Source organism: Anser anser (genome assembly GCF_964211835.1).
Source record: "Anser anser genome assembly, chromosome: 3".
NCBI lineage: Eukaryota > Metazoa > Chordata > Aves > Anseriformes > Anatidae > Anser > Anser anser.
The window spans coordinates 69346267-69362140 of record NC_139722.1 but is presented as its reverse complement, the minus strand read 5'-3'; the positions used below and the strand labels follow the sequence as shown (position 1 = coordinate 69362140).

The window sequence follows — 15874 nt, the reverse complement described above, 5'->3', positions numbered from 1 at the left end:
CCGCCGCCGCCCGCCCCGGCTCGCCGGGCCCCGCCGGGGGTGGCGGGGAGGGGGGGGGGGGGGGGTGTGCGCACCCCCCCCCCCCCCCCCAGCTCCGCCTGCGGGACGAGGAGGAGGAGGCGAGGAGGAGGAGGCCGCGCTCCCTCCCCGGTTCGAGTGGCGGCCGCAGGTGCGTCCCCGCCGCCTCACCGGGGCTCGCAGCGCCGGTGGGGGGCGCGCCCGGGGCTTGCACGGGGAGGGAGGGAGGGAGGGAGCGCGGCGGGGCCTCGCTCCGTCGACGGTGCGCGGGCGGTGCGCGGCCAGCGCCTGCCGGGAGCCCCGCGGGACGGGGAGGCTGAAGGGTTCCCTCCTGCGCCTCGCTGCCGGACGCGGCTCCGACGGAGGCACTTGGCGGGTGGCGGTGAGAGGCACGGCGGGGGGCGTTCAGCCAGCAGCGGGAGTGTCGCTCCGTGCCCCTGGACCCGCTCCTGCTATCGTGAAGTATAGTTTCCTGAAGTAGGAATGGTATCCGCTGCAGTGCCAGCCGTCCGAATCGGTCTGGGTCATTGTCACGTTTTATTTATTTATTTAAAGCTGCTTAGCAAGTTCTTGAATTAAGCCAGCTCGTTCAAGGCACTTCTCTGACCGAGCTTGCAGGGCGCTAGCTGGAGCTGGGCTGGTATCTCCGCAGTCAATGCATCAGGTGTCCCGCAAGAGGGACAGGATGGGACGCACAAACCAAAGCCCAAACCCTTCCAGTTTAGTGTCCTGGCGGCAACCGTGCTGAGAACGGGCGGAGGAGTCCTGTATCTCCTCTGGTCTGTAAATTAGCAGGCGACTGCAGTCATCTGAGGCTATTGTTATTTTTACAGGATCTAAACTGAGCAAGGACTGGGAGAGCTTTACGCGAGCCTGACTCTGCTGTCTGCCGCTGAAGCCGGTGGAAGTCTTGTAGATACAGCTTGAGTCTGTTTGCAGCAGATAGCTCATCAATATTTATTTATTTATCCTTGTTAAGCAGCACCCAAAAACGAACCAGCTAAGTCCTTAAACAAAAACCCCCAGTTTTCTTGGAGTACAAAACCAATGGTGTGTTTGCTGCTGTTGTAGTATTTGGAAGAAGGAAGCCGAGCGGGACTGTATCCTCAGAACCCGCCCCAGATATCTGTGCTGAACTACAGGCGGCACGCTTTTAACAGCGCTCACGGTTCTGTTGTGCTGAGGGCATGATAAAAGTTTGCGTAGAAGTATTTCACCAGCAGACTGGAAGGCTTTTAGTCTACTTGGCAGATTTTATCCCCTTACGTTTCACTTGTATTTCAGCTCTGCAAACTAAATACAAAGTAAAGAGAGTAGGTGGGTGTTTGAACTTGTGTTGCTTAGTGGTGGCCGATCTGTCTCATTCTGGGGGAACGTGGTGAGAGTGATACAGTTTTCAATTAAATTTGAGTGGGCTACTTGGGAAAATCATGTTGTTTCTGGCAGGTACCTATCTGATTTTGCTTTGTGTCCTGTTTTTTCTTGTCTTTGTTGCCCTTGAGTTCTTCTGTGTCAGAATTCATGTGAGGTTCTCCTCTGTGTTCTCTCTGAAACTGGAAAAATATTAACTTAGTGATTGTTTTTTGTAAAAACTCATAATTCAGCTTTAAAGCCCCTTGTTTGGACTGCAATACCTAATACCTTAATCCAGCAATAATGCCATTCTTAATTAAAAAGCATCCTGTCAGATTCAGAGCCCGCTGGAATTGGTAGAAAGATTTCTGTGCTGAGTTTAATGCTGCCTAACTTTACATCTTCAGTGCCGACTGGCACCCGAGATGCGCCATCTGTGTCACAGGGAGCCACAAACGGTTCACCTGTTGCAATGGTTCACACCTGGCTGAAGATGTGGATCTAAAATTTTAAATCTAAAATCAATCTGAATTCTTATGGCATTTTTTTTAACATGCAATCAATGCAGCTGAAATTATAACTTAAAATGTATCTTTTTCTCATTAAGTGGTATTATTGTGCTCTCAGTTTTTATACATTGACTATTTTCTCCAGTTTCTCGAGGTGCTTATTCAGGATTTATTTCCTAATTCTATGAGCTTTTGAAAGGAATGTTCAAACTGCTCCAAATATTGCTACACGCTCAAGAGCATTTTTAGTTGTGTTGCTGTTGATGATAGGATCAGTCCCTGTGTCTTTGGTTTTGTTTTGATCTACGCATAACCGAGATTAAAGGCAGAACTTTGGTAGGGTAACATTTTGCATTGTAAATGAGCACACTGCTGATGATTTAAGTGCTAATAGGACGATGAAGATGTTTGCTAATCTGAGGAAAAATGCACTAGAGCAGTGGGAGGAACTTGAGTTAGGTGGCCCCAAGTCCGTCAGTGTGTCTCCGGTGGAGTTCAGCTGAAGTTGGTTTGGGGGAGCAGATTTCTGTTGTTCTAGTCAAAACCGTAACAGCTCTGTTGACATCAGTGGGGTTTCAGCGAGTCTTCACATTTCGTAGTGTTTTTGGAAAGCAGGAGAGTAGAGTCCCTATTCCGTTGAGCAATTTGCTCGTTCCTTCCTGCAGAGCTCCTTACCCGCTGCCCCAGGGCAGCTTCTGGAATCGCCAAAGCTGTCGGGGGCTTCCCGTCAGTGCGTGTCCTGGGCACTGTTTCCACATGGTTACATCTGTAGTAAAACGTGAGTTTATATCAACACTGTAAATCCATTTTATTAGCACAGCTGACGCTTCTAACGCTTTGGCTTCTGATTTATCTTGGTGACAAGGCTTGGTGGGAAGCGTGACAGCTGCGGCAGCTTCTTGCTGGATGAATAAACGTTGTTCATCTGATAGTCGCTGGTCTCTTCATCCGGGGCTATCAGCCCTGCTAGAATTTGTCACACGCTCGGTCCAAACCTCGCTCATCTTCAGAGCAGGGAAAAGTGGTCCCCAGGAAAAGCCCTCACATTAGGGCTGCTCTGGTATTCTGATGGTTACGAATGTGGAAACTTCTTGTTTTTACACCTAGTGAGCAAAGCTTTATCGTCGGCTACTGAGTAGCTGCAATTTACAGCAGCAAAACAAACAGAACAAAAACCCTAAATCCTTTTGCTTGTAGAATGTGTGTCCTCAGAGGAAATGGTTTAACTGTAGGTAGAAAAAATTTCTTGTTAGGAGTCCCATTTCCATCAGGAGTTGTTGGCGTAACCGAACTGACACAGCTCCTGCCGTGCAGATTAGCCCGCTTCCTGCTGCCTCTGCCTTCGTCCCAGACTGGCCTGGTGCATCAGCCCTGCCTGCTTTTAACTGGGAAAGTTGAAAAGGGACCGTGCATTCTTGGCTGGAGTGACATTTTTAGTGCAGCACAACTATAAAGCGACAGTAATATGTGTACTTGCATATTTTGTTTCCCCTGGGGAGGGAAGACTGAAACTGCAACTGCACGGAGTGCATTTTTCAAGCCTATGCAGTTGAGGTTTCTGTCGAGAACGGTCGCGATACTAGCTAGCATTGACTCAAGTGCAGTTGGCAGAGTGTTAAAAAGTATTTGGGGGTGCAACAGGAATTGGCAGCTACCATCGGTTGGTGCTCCTGTTTTACCTGTCTGGAAAACACATTTCTTGCGTGGAGCTTGAAGACTGGCGTATATAGCACCAGCTGGGAGAAAAGGTGATACTGTCAACGTGGTGCCTTCCACAACTCGAAGTAGACTTACGGAAAAAAATATATCTTTTTGTTTTAAATTTGTTTAGGTTTGGTTGAAAGAATCAGAAATGGAGGGAGGGGGGTGCTGTGGGTGTGAGGAGAGGGGTTTGCTTGCTCTGCTTTCTGAGTGTGTCTAGGTCTGTTAGGTTCTTGTTCTGTCAAAACCTGTGGAGCACCCCAAACTGTTGGAATTGCTTTGTTTTCTGAGATTCATCCTCCTGGTTTTATGTGTAGCAGGGAGTATGTGCGTGATGCCAAGAAATGCGTCACGGGTGGGCACTGGGGGATCAGAAGTGGGCTACCTGGTGGAGCGTATAGCTGTGGCAAAAAAGTTGTCTAAGGCTAGCACAGATCTTTGCCTTCCCGCTGACTGTACAGAATTACAGTCTCTTAAGATTATTTCCTCAGCTGGGGCTGTGTACTTTTCAAGACCCTTTCTGTTCCCCTTAGCTAGGACAGTTAAGCTTTCTTCCCCACCCCTCCACTGGAAGAAAGTGTTTCAGGGTGTGCGTTTTGCTTTTTACATCCCTCTATATTGTATTGTGTTCGAGTACCTCGAAATCTGTACCGTTGTCAGGCTGGTGCCATCACCCGTCTGCAGACAAGAATGAGACTCCCAGCAGAGGTGATCCACCGCCCCGCCGAGGCCGGCAGGACCTCCCGCAGCACTCGTCTCTGGTCCCGAGGGTGGCTGAGAAAAGTAGGTTGGCACACACGGTACCTCGGTTCCTTTTTGCAATTTCTAAATGGATCCAGGTGTGAAGGGTCTTAGATTGGAAAAAGGTTTGCCACAACCATTATTACTGCCAGGCGTCTCTATCTTTTCTGTCCCTGCTGGCTTTAGAAGGCGACTTTGTTACTTAGCTATGAGTAAATAAACTCATTTAGGTGGACACAGTATCTGTTTTTTTTTTTCTTTCCTCTTTTGAGCTGAACTTTCAGTGGTTCTTACCATTAAGCTAGGATGGGGAAGGAAAGAGAATCTCACAGCATTTTATTAGTTCTGTTTCAGGCAGATGCTTGAAGTTGGCAAGAAAGCCATCCGCAAGCTCTTATGCGCTGGCTGGACTGAATATAAGTTATCTTTGCAGAGACGTAGGGAGGTGTCATTTTATATGCTTTCATTTTTATATGTTTTCACGTGCAGGGCTGGTTTGCTGGCAAAACAGGGACTGACCCTGGCCAGTAGAGAGAGGTTCCCCTGCAAAAACTGGACATCAGGACTCCTGACTGTTAGTGCTCTTAGCAGTTTTACAACCAGCTAGTCTCATGACAACTCTGTCTAGCAGATCTTCAAAGAAAAACACTTTCTACAAGTTGTCCTTTATCTCATCTGATGGAAAAAGCAGTTAGAAGCTGTCTGTACAGTTGGGGTCTTTATAAACGATACTCTAATGAGGTTCCATCTGAACCATTTTTTTGCCATTTGGTCTTAATTTGATTTATGTTAATTTATTAGAAAAATACAATTTAAAGAATTTTAGTTATAATAGGATTGCTCTCTGGTTTTCCTCATATATACTGTATTTCCATCACTTTTTTTTTCCCTTCGACCCTCACTGGCTAGAATAGACCCATTTTGGTGCTGAGTGAGGTAGTGCAGAAGGCTCTCTACAGTTAAACTATGAAGGCGTGTGGTGGATGAGACAGATAAGGCAGATACGTTCTCACAGTTACGGCAGGCTTTGTTTGCTTCTGGAACTGGATTCTAATCTCGCCTGTGCCATAAACTCCCTGCTGGTCAGGTCGTGCTGTGAACTTGCACGGGGCCCCTGTCGGCTGTCTGGCTTGAAGCAGAATGAAAGGTTGCCGGCAGGAGGAGTGTCCTAAGTCTTGCCCACCGGGGGTAGCTCTGCTGTATGTTGCGCTCTGAGAGCTCGTTAGGTTCTTGGTGCATTCAACTGCCTGGCTTGGTCTTGGGTCTCTGCCTGTAACACAGTGAGGCTGTTCTGTCAGAGGCTGTATAGTTCACCAATAAAAAAACCCTCAGATTTGCAGCTGCCAACAGGTACATTTTGAAAAAGATGGCTACGAAGTTTAAGGTACAGTTAGGGCTTAACTGAAGCAGCACACTGAACAGCCATTCCACCCAGTAAAGGGGGTCCGGGGCCGTACAGAACGAGGCATTTCACAGCTGTAGTCATCTATGCAGACAGAAACTGATTTAAAGTTGCAAAAGTAACCGTGTTCCTGTTGTTTCAGTGCGTTTGGCTTGATAACTCAGTCTGTGTGTTTGATAGGTGCATTTTGCCTGCCAATTTACATTTTAGCAGTTTAGTTGAAGTACCAAAACCATGAAGTGTGTGAGATGAATGGGAACTTACCTTCTCAGGCTTACTTATTGTATTCAAAGTGGGGGTGAAAAAGCCTGTTTTGATAAAGGAATGAAAAAACGTTTGCTGCAAGAGTGACAATTAAAATTTAACCTAATCCTCCTACTATAATTATGTAGAAAAATGTACCCAGCACCTCTTCATGGATCTAATGTACTATTTCAGTGCTGAGGAACTGTTCCGCAGTTAATAGTAAACTTTGTCACCAAGCTCTTCTGCTGACTGGTTCGCTTCTGTGAATGGGGCTGACAGCTCAGACAGCCTCAGCAGCTCAGAGAACTGCTTGTTGATCTCCAGGTTTTGATTCTCTGAGGAGAAAAGGCTACCCTTTAAGAGGAGCTGCTGCTGCTTACAATGTCCCCCCCAGCCGCTGGTAGCAATCTGTGGCAAGATGATGGTTTTATAGTCGGATGTTTTTCCTAGCTCTGCCCAGTTCTATTCTCTTCCCCATGTACATGCCTGATGTATTCAGAAGTAGTCTAATGCCATACTCAGACTGTTTTCAGGTGAACAGAGAACTAGCACGTAAGCTCTTGCAAATGTAATCTCACTTCTAGCCTGAATCTAGCCATCACAGCTTGGTAATGATGCTTCATGGGCTTTTCAGAATTCCTAGGTTATGTTACTGAGACGTTATATTTCAACTGACACTGAAGCAAGTCCAGTGGACTAACCTGATCTTGGGAAAAGGTGACTACTAGCGGTTGCATAGTAGTTCCTGAAAATTCACGTAGAAAGGAGTTGAATGCTGAAAAAACCCAAACCTCATTCTCACAAGTACAAGTGACAGTGTTGTGGAGATGGTAATCTAGAGCACTCTAGGAAGAGATTAAAAACCATTGAAACATTTACTTAGAGTAAAATTAAGACACTTTAACCTACACTAATTCATTCTTTGTAATCTGTACTGTTAATAATCAGATAACTGTGCTATCCCCCTTATGTTACAGCGAAACTTTGTGAGCTTTAGTTTCTTGTTCTGCTACAGCTTCCTGTGACCTCAGATAAAGTTCAACTAGTTCCTAAACTGTATGTGCATGCAACTGTACAAATACCTTGTAGTGACAGGGAAAGAACATAATATCATTAAAGAAACCCAAACCACCCCAACCTGCCAGACGTATTAAAGTCATGCCAGGTAGCTCAGCAAATTAATAAGGTCAGCACCGAAGTGATCCATCCTTCTGTCCCTGTTCAGTACGGAGCAAAATGCTAGCTCCCTGCATCCAGCCTAACCACGAGAACGTATCATTTGTATGTCAGCTTTACCTGAGCACATCCACAGATTAAGACTTCTTTAACACCACTATTACAGCAGTTGGGGATAATGTTCACAGATTTGTTTTTTATTTCAGCAGAATATGTACATATTTATCAAGAGGGACAACTCCACTATTTTCTAGAAGCATTTTCTTGCCCACATGGTCTCTATTGGTTCGTCAGTTTTCTTCCAGAGTTTCGTCTGTGGTCAGAAAACTACCCTTGCAAGTTCAAACAAAACCTGTGGAATAACAAACACATTATTAAATCAAATAACACATATTAATCTTTAAAACAACAGCTTACACTGTAAGCCAGATAATCTGGAAAATAACTATAGCTGCAACTCTAAAGTTACTTGCAAAGAACTAAAGACTAATTCCATCGTACAGTACATTACACAAATAAGGTAATGTTGATTTTCAAATTATGAAGTATATAAATTGCACTTTTTACTGAATTATTCAGTGTAATAGTGGGGAAAAGGAGCCAACCTCTATGGTGATGAGTATTACTATCATCCACTCAAGGCGCAGAGCGTGTTTTTCATTCAGGTGATTTCGCATTAGGTCTGTCAACTCCATGCAGTGCTGAAGCTTTTCATTCATTACCTGAAACAGATCCCAAGCATGTGGCAAAGCTGGATTCCACAAATTGTATGACATAGCTAAAGAAACACAATCCACAGCGGGGCTTACTGAATGTAACTGCAGAAAGGTGTTAATGCTTCTGCAAAAGAACTGAAGGGGAAGTCCGTAAGGCAGCATGCACAAGCAAGGGGAGTGTTCATATAAATAACTTATTTCAATGGGTTTTAGATAGGCATCTGCAGGTATTAAATAGCTACTAGGTGATTTCTTGTCATGAAAACAGATGCAAGCGACGATGACGCAGCTTATGGGAATGCCTCAAAGGTAACTAAGTCAATATTGAAGGTTGCTGTACCACTGGAAAAGTTTCACATGCTTCTTACTCTGGTTGAGCAGTAAGCATTACGTTGCCCTGCACTGAGCTGACCTGGATCATCATATCAGTAAGAAGACTGCTTCACATCTCATTTTTTTAAAACTTTTCTTGCACAAGTTTCAGAACAAGAATTAAAGCTCCTCCTCTTATAACTATTTAAAGCCTAATTTAGTGGCTTGGGAATAAGCAATCAATCCATTCATTTAGGTCTAGATGGTTGAAACAAGGTCATTGACCTAAACTAGGTAAAAGATGCGAGTGGGTTACAAACACACAGAAAAGGGAAGAGTGTATAGGATCCTACTGTGCTTAATTCACCTTCTACAGTTAAAACAGACACTTATGAAGCAGTCTGTAGCTCTGCTAAGCCAAAGACGGCTGATTTGGGTATTCTTGCAACAATAAGACACCTACCTTGACTCTGCGATTAATGTTGAGAAACTGGCAAGTTTTGTCATAAAGCTCTTCCAGTTTTTCTCTATCCCAGTAGAAGTCAGGTGTTATTAGCAGGTCAGAACTCAGATTTATGCGGTGTCTAAAAAGAATGGTTACTGCAGTATTTCAAAGTTCTTTGGGTGCATATAGGAGTAAATATTTACATAGTGGTTAGAAGAAAAATTATGGAAAGCTTTTCTTGTTAAATAAAATATGAAAACCTCTCCTTTCATAATAAAAATATTAACATAGTTATTGTTTAAAATTGGTAACATCCTCTGAAACTTTTCTGAGAATACTGTAATATGCATCAGTCTTTGCAGTGTTTTTGCCTTATGGCAACATTCCTCGACCAGAAGTTAAAGAAGGTGACAAACTGAGGAGGTAGTCCTTCACTATGCTAGTAGCTCACTGAAGCTAAGTATGTGAATTAAAGTTACTGGGGAGGTCTGTAACAGCTTGTTTCTATTCCAGAGCTCTGAAGCGTGAATGACACCGCACGCTGGGTATGTGAGCATAGTTCAGAACCAGGCTCCTGGCTCAGCTCTATAAAGGCAAGGAGCTATGATCTCCTGCCCTCAGCCTACTGCTCACATAAATCTTTGGACTTTTATACCATCATTGTGCATTACAGAAGGGTCCTCCAAGTAGGATGATAAAATCTACTGTTTAAGATAGGAATTGATTTCTTCATTTACCTCTTTCTTCACTTTTTTAAAGTGCATAATATTGTGTATTCCTAATGGCCAAGTTACACTTGAGAAGGAAAAAAAAACAAACATTAAATCCTTGCAATGTAGCAGTGGTTTCTGAGTGAATCTAGGGAAAGAACATAACTTGTAGAAGAGGCCAAATCCCTGAAAAACTTTAACTGTAGACCATAGTTAATGGCTCTACTTAACCCCCATGCTTCCTCCTTGTATCCTTTTGCATACTGTACTCTCTGTTATAATTGCAGGTTATGAAACATGCATTGCTGTACCTAGAAAAGGAAAAGGGTGTGGAATTTGGCCATTTACAATGTGCTGCCTAATGCCTGCCTATAGTTGAGATACCACAGTGAGAGTGGTGAGGCAGTGGGAAGCACAGTCCTCTGACCATGACAGCACAAACACTGCCTCAAGCCAGAAGGCGGCTGAGGGAATCCCACCAACAGGGCTCATGCCAGACTGTGAACTACTCCAAAGCTTCAAGTATATCCCAGTCTTTGTACCACACACAAGGTGATTTTTAAGTTCCGTGTAATACAGTGTCTTTGGTGTAACAAAAAAATGTTACCTTAATGCAAAGAGTTCTCCAATTTTCTGCATCACATCTGCATGAGACAGTTTCACCTTTCTTCCTGATTTTAGTATCTGCAAAGTAACAGGTTTTTCACCGCTTGATCAAATAGCATGTACTGTACCCTAAGAAGTCTCACGTTCTCATACAGCCTGAAGTTCGTATGAGCTAAAATCTGAATGCATATCATACTTGTTACAACACTTAAGTTTTGTTTGAATGGTGCCTTGCTTATCTAGGTTGATAAGAGTATCACCATTCAACTGGTCTTCTGGGTTTTCAGCAAGCAACCAAGTAGGCTGTCAGTATCAATACAGGATCCTGGAACTTTTTCTATGAATGGTTTCCCAAACGAGAGATCATTTGTCCTCTCTTACTACTATTGCTATTTTTAAGTCATGACAGTGTTCTTTTACCTTGCTACTTATTTGTCCTTTCTATAGGGTTCTTCCTCACTTAAAACAAACAATGTATTTCCAGTTATTTCTTTTATTAAAAATAAAGGAGGATTTGTCTTTTGAAGCCTATGAATCTAATTTTTAAATGCAACACGATATGGACTTTGTATTTTAATTAAGCCTTGTGGAAACACTAGTCTAAGTAACTCACTTGAACTCTTCATTACATTCAGGTTACAGCAGACTACTCTGAGGCCAAAGGTGCAACACACACCATTTGGCCAGGTTTTTAAATGCTGCTTGTCCTGTTACGCATGCATGTCCCACAGCAGCAGGTGACGGTGGCACAACATGGGAAACGTTATTCCAATGCACACTCCCACCCTCGCCCCCCAGCCTTTTAAAGACTGCTCGTTTCTTGTCCCACCCCTTTGCAGGTTTTCTGAGCTTGTGTGTTGATGGCTTTGCCATCAAATGTATTAAGCATGCGGTTGCTTTTTCCTATATCCACAGCTATATCTGGTCTTTAACATAGCACAGGAAAAGAGGAGGGGAAAGGTACAAACAAGACCTCACCTCAGGAATTGACTGGATTGATTCCACAAAATTGTCCAATAATGATTCCCAGATAGCCAGTTTTACTGCAACACAGAGGTGACAAAGTGGAACACTGTGAGACGTAGGTATATATATATGCTTTCAAATGATCTTAATTTACATCTACCGACACACTGTTTTGGGATGCTACAGATAGGTTTGTATCAACATGTACGATATACCATTGGTATTATACGATACATGTTCATACATCTACAGACAAATTTGGGTTTGTATTGACAGCTCTGCAAGCAGAACCACCTCAAGCTCAGCTCTACTCTCCAATGGACTGGTTCAGATCCTGGAGAACTTTTGCTTCAGCTCAACAAGGTGTGTTTGAGTGCTATGTGCTGCGTACGAAGCCTTTGCAAAGTGCATTCCAAGGAGGCATGCTGGAGATAATTAGCCTTGCAGGAATCAGGCTGACTTCATCTGGTGCCCCTTGAGTCTCCACTTTTTCTACACATTTCTACAGCATTGTGTAGAACTTTTAACTTCCAATTTGTCCAATACTTGATGCAGCATGCTCAAACCACGGAGAATTAGCTTGTATAGACACACCATCACCTGTATTTGTTGAAGCTAAATTCAAGCTTAGGCAATCTTACATTTTGTTTTGGTGAATATATCATTCACTGAAAAGATAATTTATCTTTAGTGGAAGTTGTTCAGCACAGGCAATGCCAACACAAGTTCTACTCTGTCTCAGCTTGAGCCTTAAAGGATGATTTCTACAGGGAAACGATATAACTCAGGCTCTTTGTTCTTTTATCCTCAGATTCCCAGGCAAGAATGAAGTAATAAGGACAGATCAGTTTCAAAAATTAACCCTGTTCACTCAGAAAAATTAAACAGATAAGGTTTATTTCTTAAAATGAATGCTTTTTGGTAGTAATCGTTCGCACCACTTAGTCAGGACACACAGTAAACTCAATGCTGAGCATCTTTCATGGTCTTTTTTGAGTACAGAAGCCTAATCCAAGTCAGTGAGTTAAATGGCATTTAATTTAGCCCTTGAAAAGAGGCCAATAGGCATTTCAGCTATCGCTGATTATTTGACAGAGGTTGGTTTCTGCTGTGTTGTACATTTGACTTGGACTACACTTGCATCCTCTATTATCAATGAACATTGCACTGTCTTCCCTTATGGTGTACATGTCTAACACTAATGTAAATTGGTACCAATTATCTCCTGGGAATAAATCCCTTGCTCAGTTGTATGTGGCAGCACTCTTCCATGCAGTGGTTTTATGAATAGCAAAACTATAGAGAACTAGAGGCTTTTTTCCCTCAATATTTCAATAGCTCTTTCTTCAACAGCCAAAAACCATTTAGTTATGCTGTGTGCCTTGGTCAAGTGGTGGATCACTTCAAAAACACGCATTCTGGTTTTTGATATCTGTTTAAAGGTGTTCTTTCTCACATACTACATGAATTTTGTCATTCACCCTAAAAGCAGTAGAGGTAGTACGATTTTCTTCCTTAAAGGCCTTTTTGAGGATAGCCTTATTGCCGCTAGCTTCTATCCCCACTTCCTACCTCATTCTAGGTCTGAAGCAGCAGCATCGCTGCTGAGCCTGACTTCTTTGCAGTGCCTCCTGATGGAAGTACCACCTGTAGCACAGCCGTAGCTGATCAGCCTAATCAAACCATTATCTGGGACTCCAGTCCACGCACTTGATACTGGAATGCTTCCCACGCCAAGAATCACTTCTTTACATTACTACCTGCTTTAGCTGGTATCTATTTTTTTCTGGTAATGATTTCAGGATCAATTACCTAAGATTACTGACAGCTTTCTAATTCCAGACTCTACACTTGTTACTATCCTAGAATAATCTCAAAGATGGGCAACAGTATGCCCAGTGGAACATCTGTCTTTTGCAAAGTACATTTCTTAATTTGCTTTGCTCATCCTTAAGAAGATTTACAGTGAGCGAAGTAATTCCAATTTATGGAAAACAAAGCGAAAGCTTTGAAAACTAATCCTCCCACTGAAGCACAATCTTTACACAGTTCACCAAACCAGACTCTAAGTCTTCAGCCTCTCACTGTCCAAGTCTCACTTACAATGATATTTCACAAAATCTGTACCACAGGCGGATACTACAAACAGTATTAACTTACCAGAAAGACAAAGGGCATTTGAAAAGGCAAATTTCTGCAGAACAACTTCATCAATATCCAACTCAGAATTTAACAAGATTTCTCCCTTATGAAGCTTTGACTGCCCTCTGTTAAAACAGGATTGAAGCATCTTCATTGACTAAGCCACCAGAAAAGGAACACTTAAAGAATAATCAACAATGCAAGTAAGGTTGGTTGTTTTATATAAATCATGATGTATCTACATGGCTATCACCCCCATCCTTGCATTTTACTTATGCTCAAACCAACAATAACCAAACAAATCACTGAAAATTAGTTCTTCAGTCTATGACTATGTCAGGAATCACAAACACCACATCTGGATAGTCCACAGTTTTCAAGTGGCCAGGAAAAAAAAAAAAAAAAGACCCCTTGGCCTCTTACCAGGTTACCTTAAATAAGCTGACCTGATATGGTTCAGCTTATGTTGTTACAGTGTCCTGTTTAGGAGCACAGTTTTTTTGGCGCTGTTAGAAAAATTACAGGTAAATTACACAATCATTTACATTGAAAAGTATTTCCGTAGGGATAATTTGCTCCGCATGATGAAAAAAGTATTTAACAAGGCAAGACAGCTTGCCAGATACATCCTCCCATAGTATTCAAGTTATACCTTTCCTAGGAAGCAACGTACGCGCAGAATGCCTCTTTGTATATGAACCTAGAGGGCACTGAAGAAAGCTTACGCAGAGAAGTACTGTGCCTTCTTTAAATCAGAGTCGGCTCAACAATGTGTATTTATTTTTCCTGTGAGGTACACAGGTTCTGTTTAGGATTGTTCTGTTGTTTGGCACGTTCGGTTGTGTAGACACAGACCTTCTTGATTTACAAAATTTAGTGTATAATCAAGTCCTAAAGGCCATTACTTGAAAGTTTAGCAGTTCAACAAAATTTGTGAATTTAGATGTACTGTTTTCTCCTTTCCCTATTTTTACTCATTTGAAACAAGAATAAAAAAGGTGTATTTCTACTAGTTACTTTCACGTGAATTTGTTGTAAATGCCTGTTAGCTTTTATATAAATAGGAGTGCCTGAAGATACTTACTCTCCTATTCTATAGTTCATCTCTTCATTCTCCCAATGGACTAGTGCAACTTCATATGGCTGAATTTCATGCTGTTCTAGCACTCGCATTATATTCTTCATCTAAGAAAAAGACAGTTGGACACAGGAGCAGTTACTACTGTAGTATATTATCACTCTACAAAGAGCTAGCATGTAATAGGCTGATGAAGGCAACTTCCATGCTTATTAAAGTTATTTAAATAAAAATGAATAGGTGTGCTAGTAATTTTTTGTATTCAAATGAAGCAACTATTAGCAGTTTATTTCTGAAGCCACGTGGATGAATTTTGTGGCTGTGAACAACTGCAAAGGATCTATTAAGGCTAAAATGTCATTTAATATCTACATTTATAAAACAAGGTAGGGATTAACCAGAGCAGCAGTAAAGACAATGCAGAAATATTCAGTATTACAACAATGAGCTGTACAAAACTTCAGCACGTCTGAGTGTGGGAATGAATCTTTAGGATAAAAACATCAGGTGGCTGCTTCTGCCAAAATTACTAGTTTGCTAAAATTAGTAGTTTTGTTTCAACTACCAGAGGTCAGGTCATGTTACAGAAGTCCTTTCACTAGAGAAATAAAAAAAGAAAAATAGTTTCAGCTGCCTACAGTCAGCCCTGTAAGCAGTTGAATGCGCAGTTCCACTTGGAGGAGTAATCTCATTGTCATTTTATTCCCAAACACACTAAAACCTGATGCAGGAATAATGGGCTCTGCTCTCTCACAAAGCTCTTTTCCTTTAACTTAGGATCTCTCGCTCTTGTTCTTTTCTATGCGTTAAAGCCTCCTATCATATAAATTGTTATGCAATTAGAAACAAATTCTGAACTGAAAAAACCCTCATCTATAGCATGCACATACAGGTATCAAAAAAGCATCTAACTACACAGCAGCTACTAAAAAAAACCCCACAATATACTTTTGGTGCCTAAGTTCTTTAAAGAAGTATTTTCTACTTAGTGATACTTAAAATAATCTCTTCAAAACAATGTAGAATAGTTAATCTTTCAGTGCATACTGTATGTCAATAAATTGTCCCTGAAGCATTTCCTCCAGGTTAAGTACTTTGAAAATCTGTTGGATCACCTGCAAGAAACACTTTTCTTTGCAGTACTTGTTTTCTTCATTACTTCCAAGAATTTCAGTGATCCTATCTAAGGCACGACAACATTTTTCACTAAAAAACAGACAGAAATACTCTTACATATGCAACTGCTTGTTTTGTACCCCTGAATGTAATACTAGCATGTCTAATGCCTGCCATATATTCCCGATATTATGGTAAACAAGGGTATGAAAAAAAAATATATATTTTCCCCTCCAGTGAGGAAGTGTATGCTGTTAGGCCAGTCAGCTTAGATACACAGCTTCGAGGGACAATTCAGCAATGCAAATCCTGCTGAAACAATGCCAGAGCCAAGAGCCAATCTGTAACATAGCATGCCAGATTTCAAGAGTGCACTCACTCGGATCCAGGCAGCCTAGCTGGCATTGTGGAGCCTATATCAATATAGTAATAGTTATGCTGTTAATACATTAATAGTCTCCTCCAGAGCTACAACCAGGTCAGGCTTCCCAGCACCAGCAGAGAGTAAGATTTAACAAAGCTTTACAGACCATAACTGATTCTGCAGAATTCATGTGTCTTGTATTACGCATATTTCCAAAGTTCTTCCATTGCTCTGAATAATAGGAAATTATGTTTTAGTGGCAGCTTTCTTTTA

The 15874-nt window shown here is 42.2% G+C and overlaps 1 protein-coding gene and 1 long non-coding RNA gene across 6 annotated transcripts in view; one reads left to right on the top strand and one right to left on the bottom strand.

The window, feature by feature from the left end:
* Positions 1–73: 73 nt before the first annotated feature.
* Positions 74–15874, top strand: part of LOC310896000 — a 23246-nt gene continuing 7445 nt past the window's right edge. The window contains exon 1 of the long non-coding RNA XR_014581111.1: positions 74–169. This is a non-coding gene — a long non-coding RNA (uncharacterized lncRNA). The remainder of the gene's footprint in view (positions 170–15874) is intronic.
* Positions 7323–15874, bottom strand: part of RMND1 (required for meiotic nuclear division 1 homolog) — a 20904-nt gene continuing 12352 nt past the window's right edge. For all 5 annotated transcript variants that reach the window (XM_083827772.1, XM_083827771.1, XM_083827773.1 and 2 more), the window contains 7 exons: positions 14128–14228; positions 13062–13168; positions 10914–10978; positions 9937–10013; positions 8638–8758; positions 7752–7868; positions 7323–7498 (listed from right to left, as the gene is read on the bottom strand). In XM_083827772.1, coding sequence (XP_083683898.1) covers positions 7466–7498; positions 7752–7868; positions 8638–8758; positions 9937–10013; positions 10914–10978; positions 13062–13168; positions 14128–14228 — 621 coding nt within the window. In that variant the 3' untranslated portion in view covers positions 7323–7465. The remainder of the gene's footprint in view (positions 7499–7751; positions 7869–8637; positions 8759–9936; positions 10014–10913; positions 10979–13061; positions 13169–14127; positions 14229–15874) is intronic.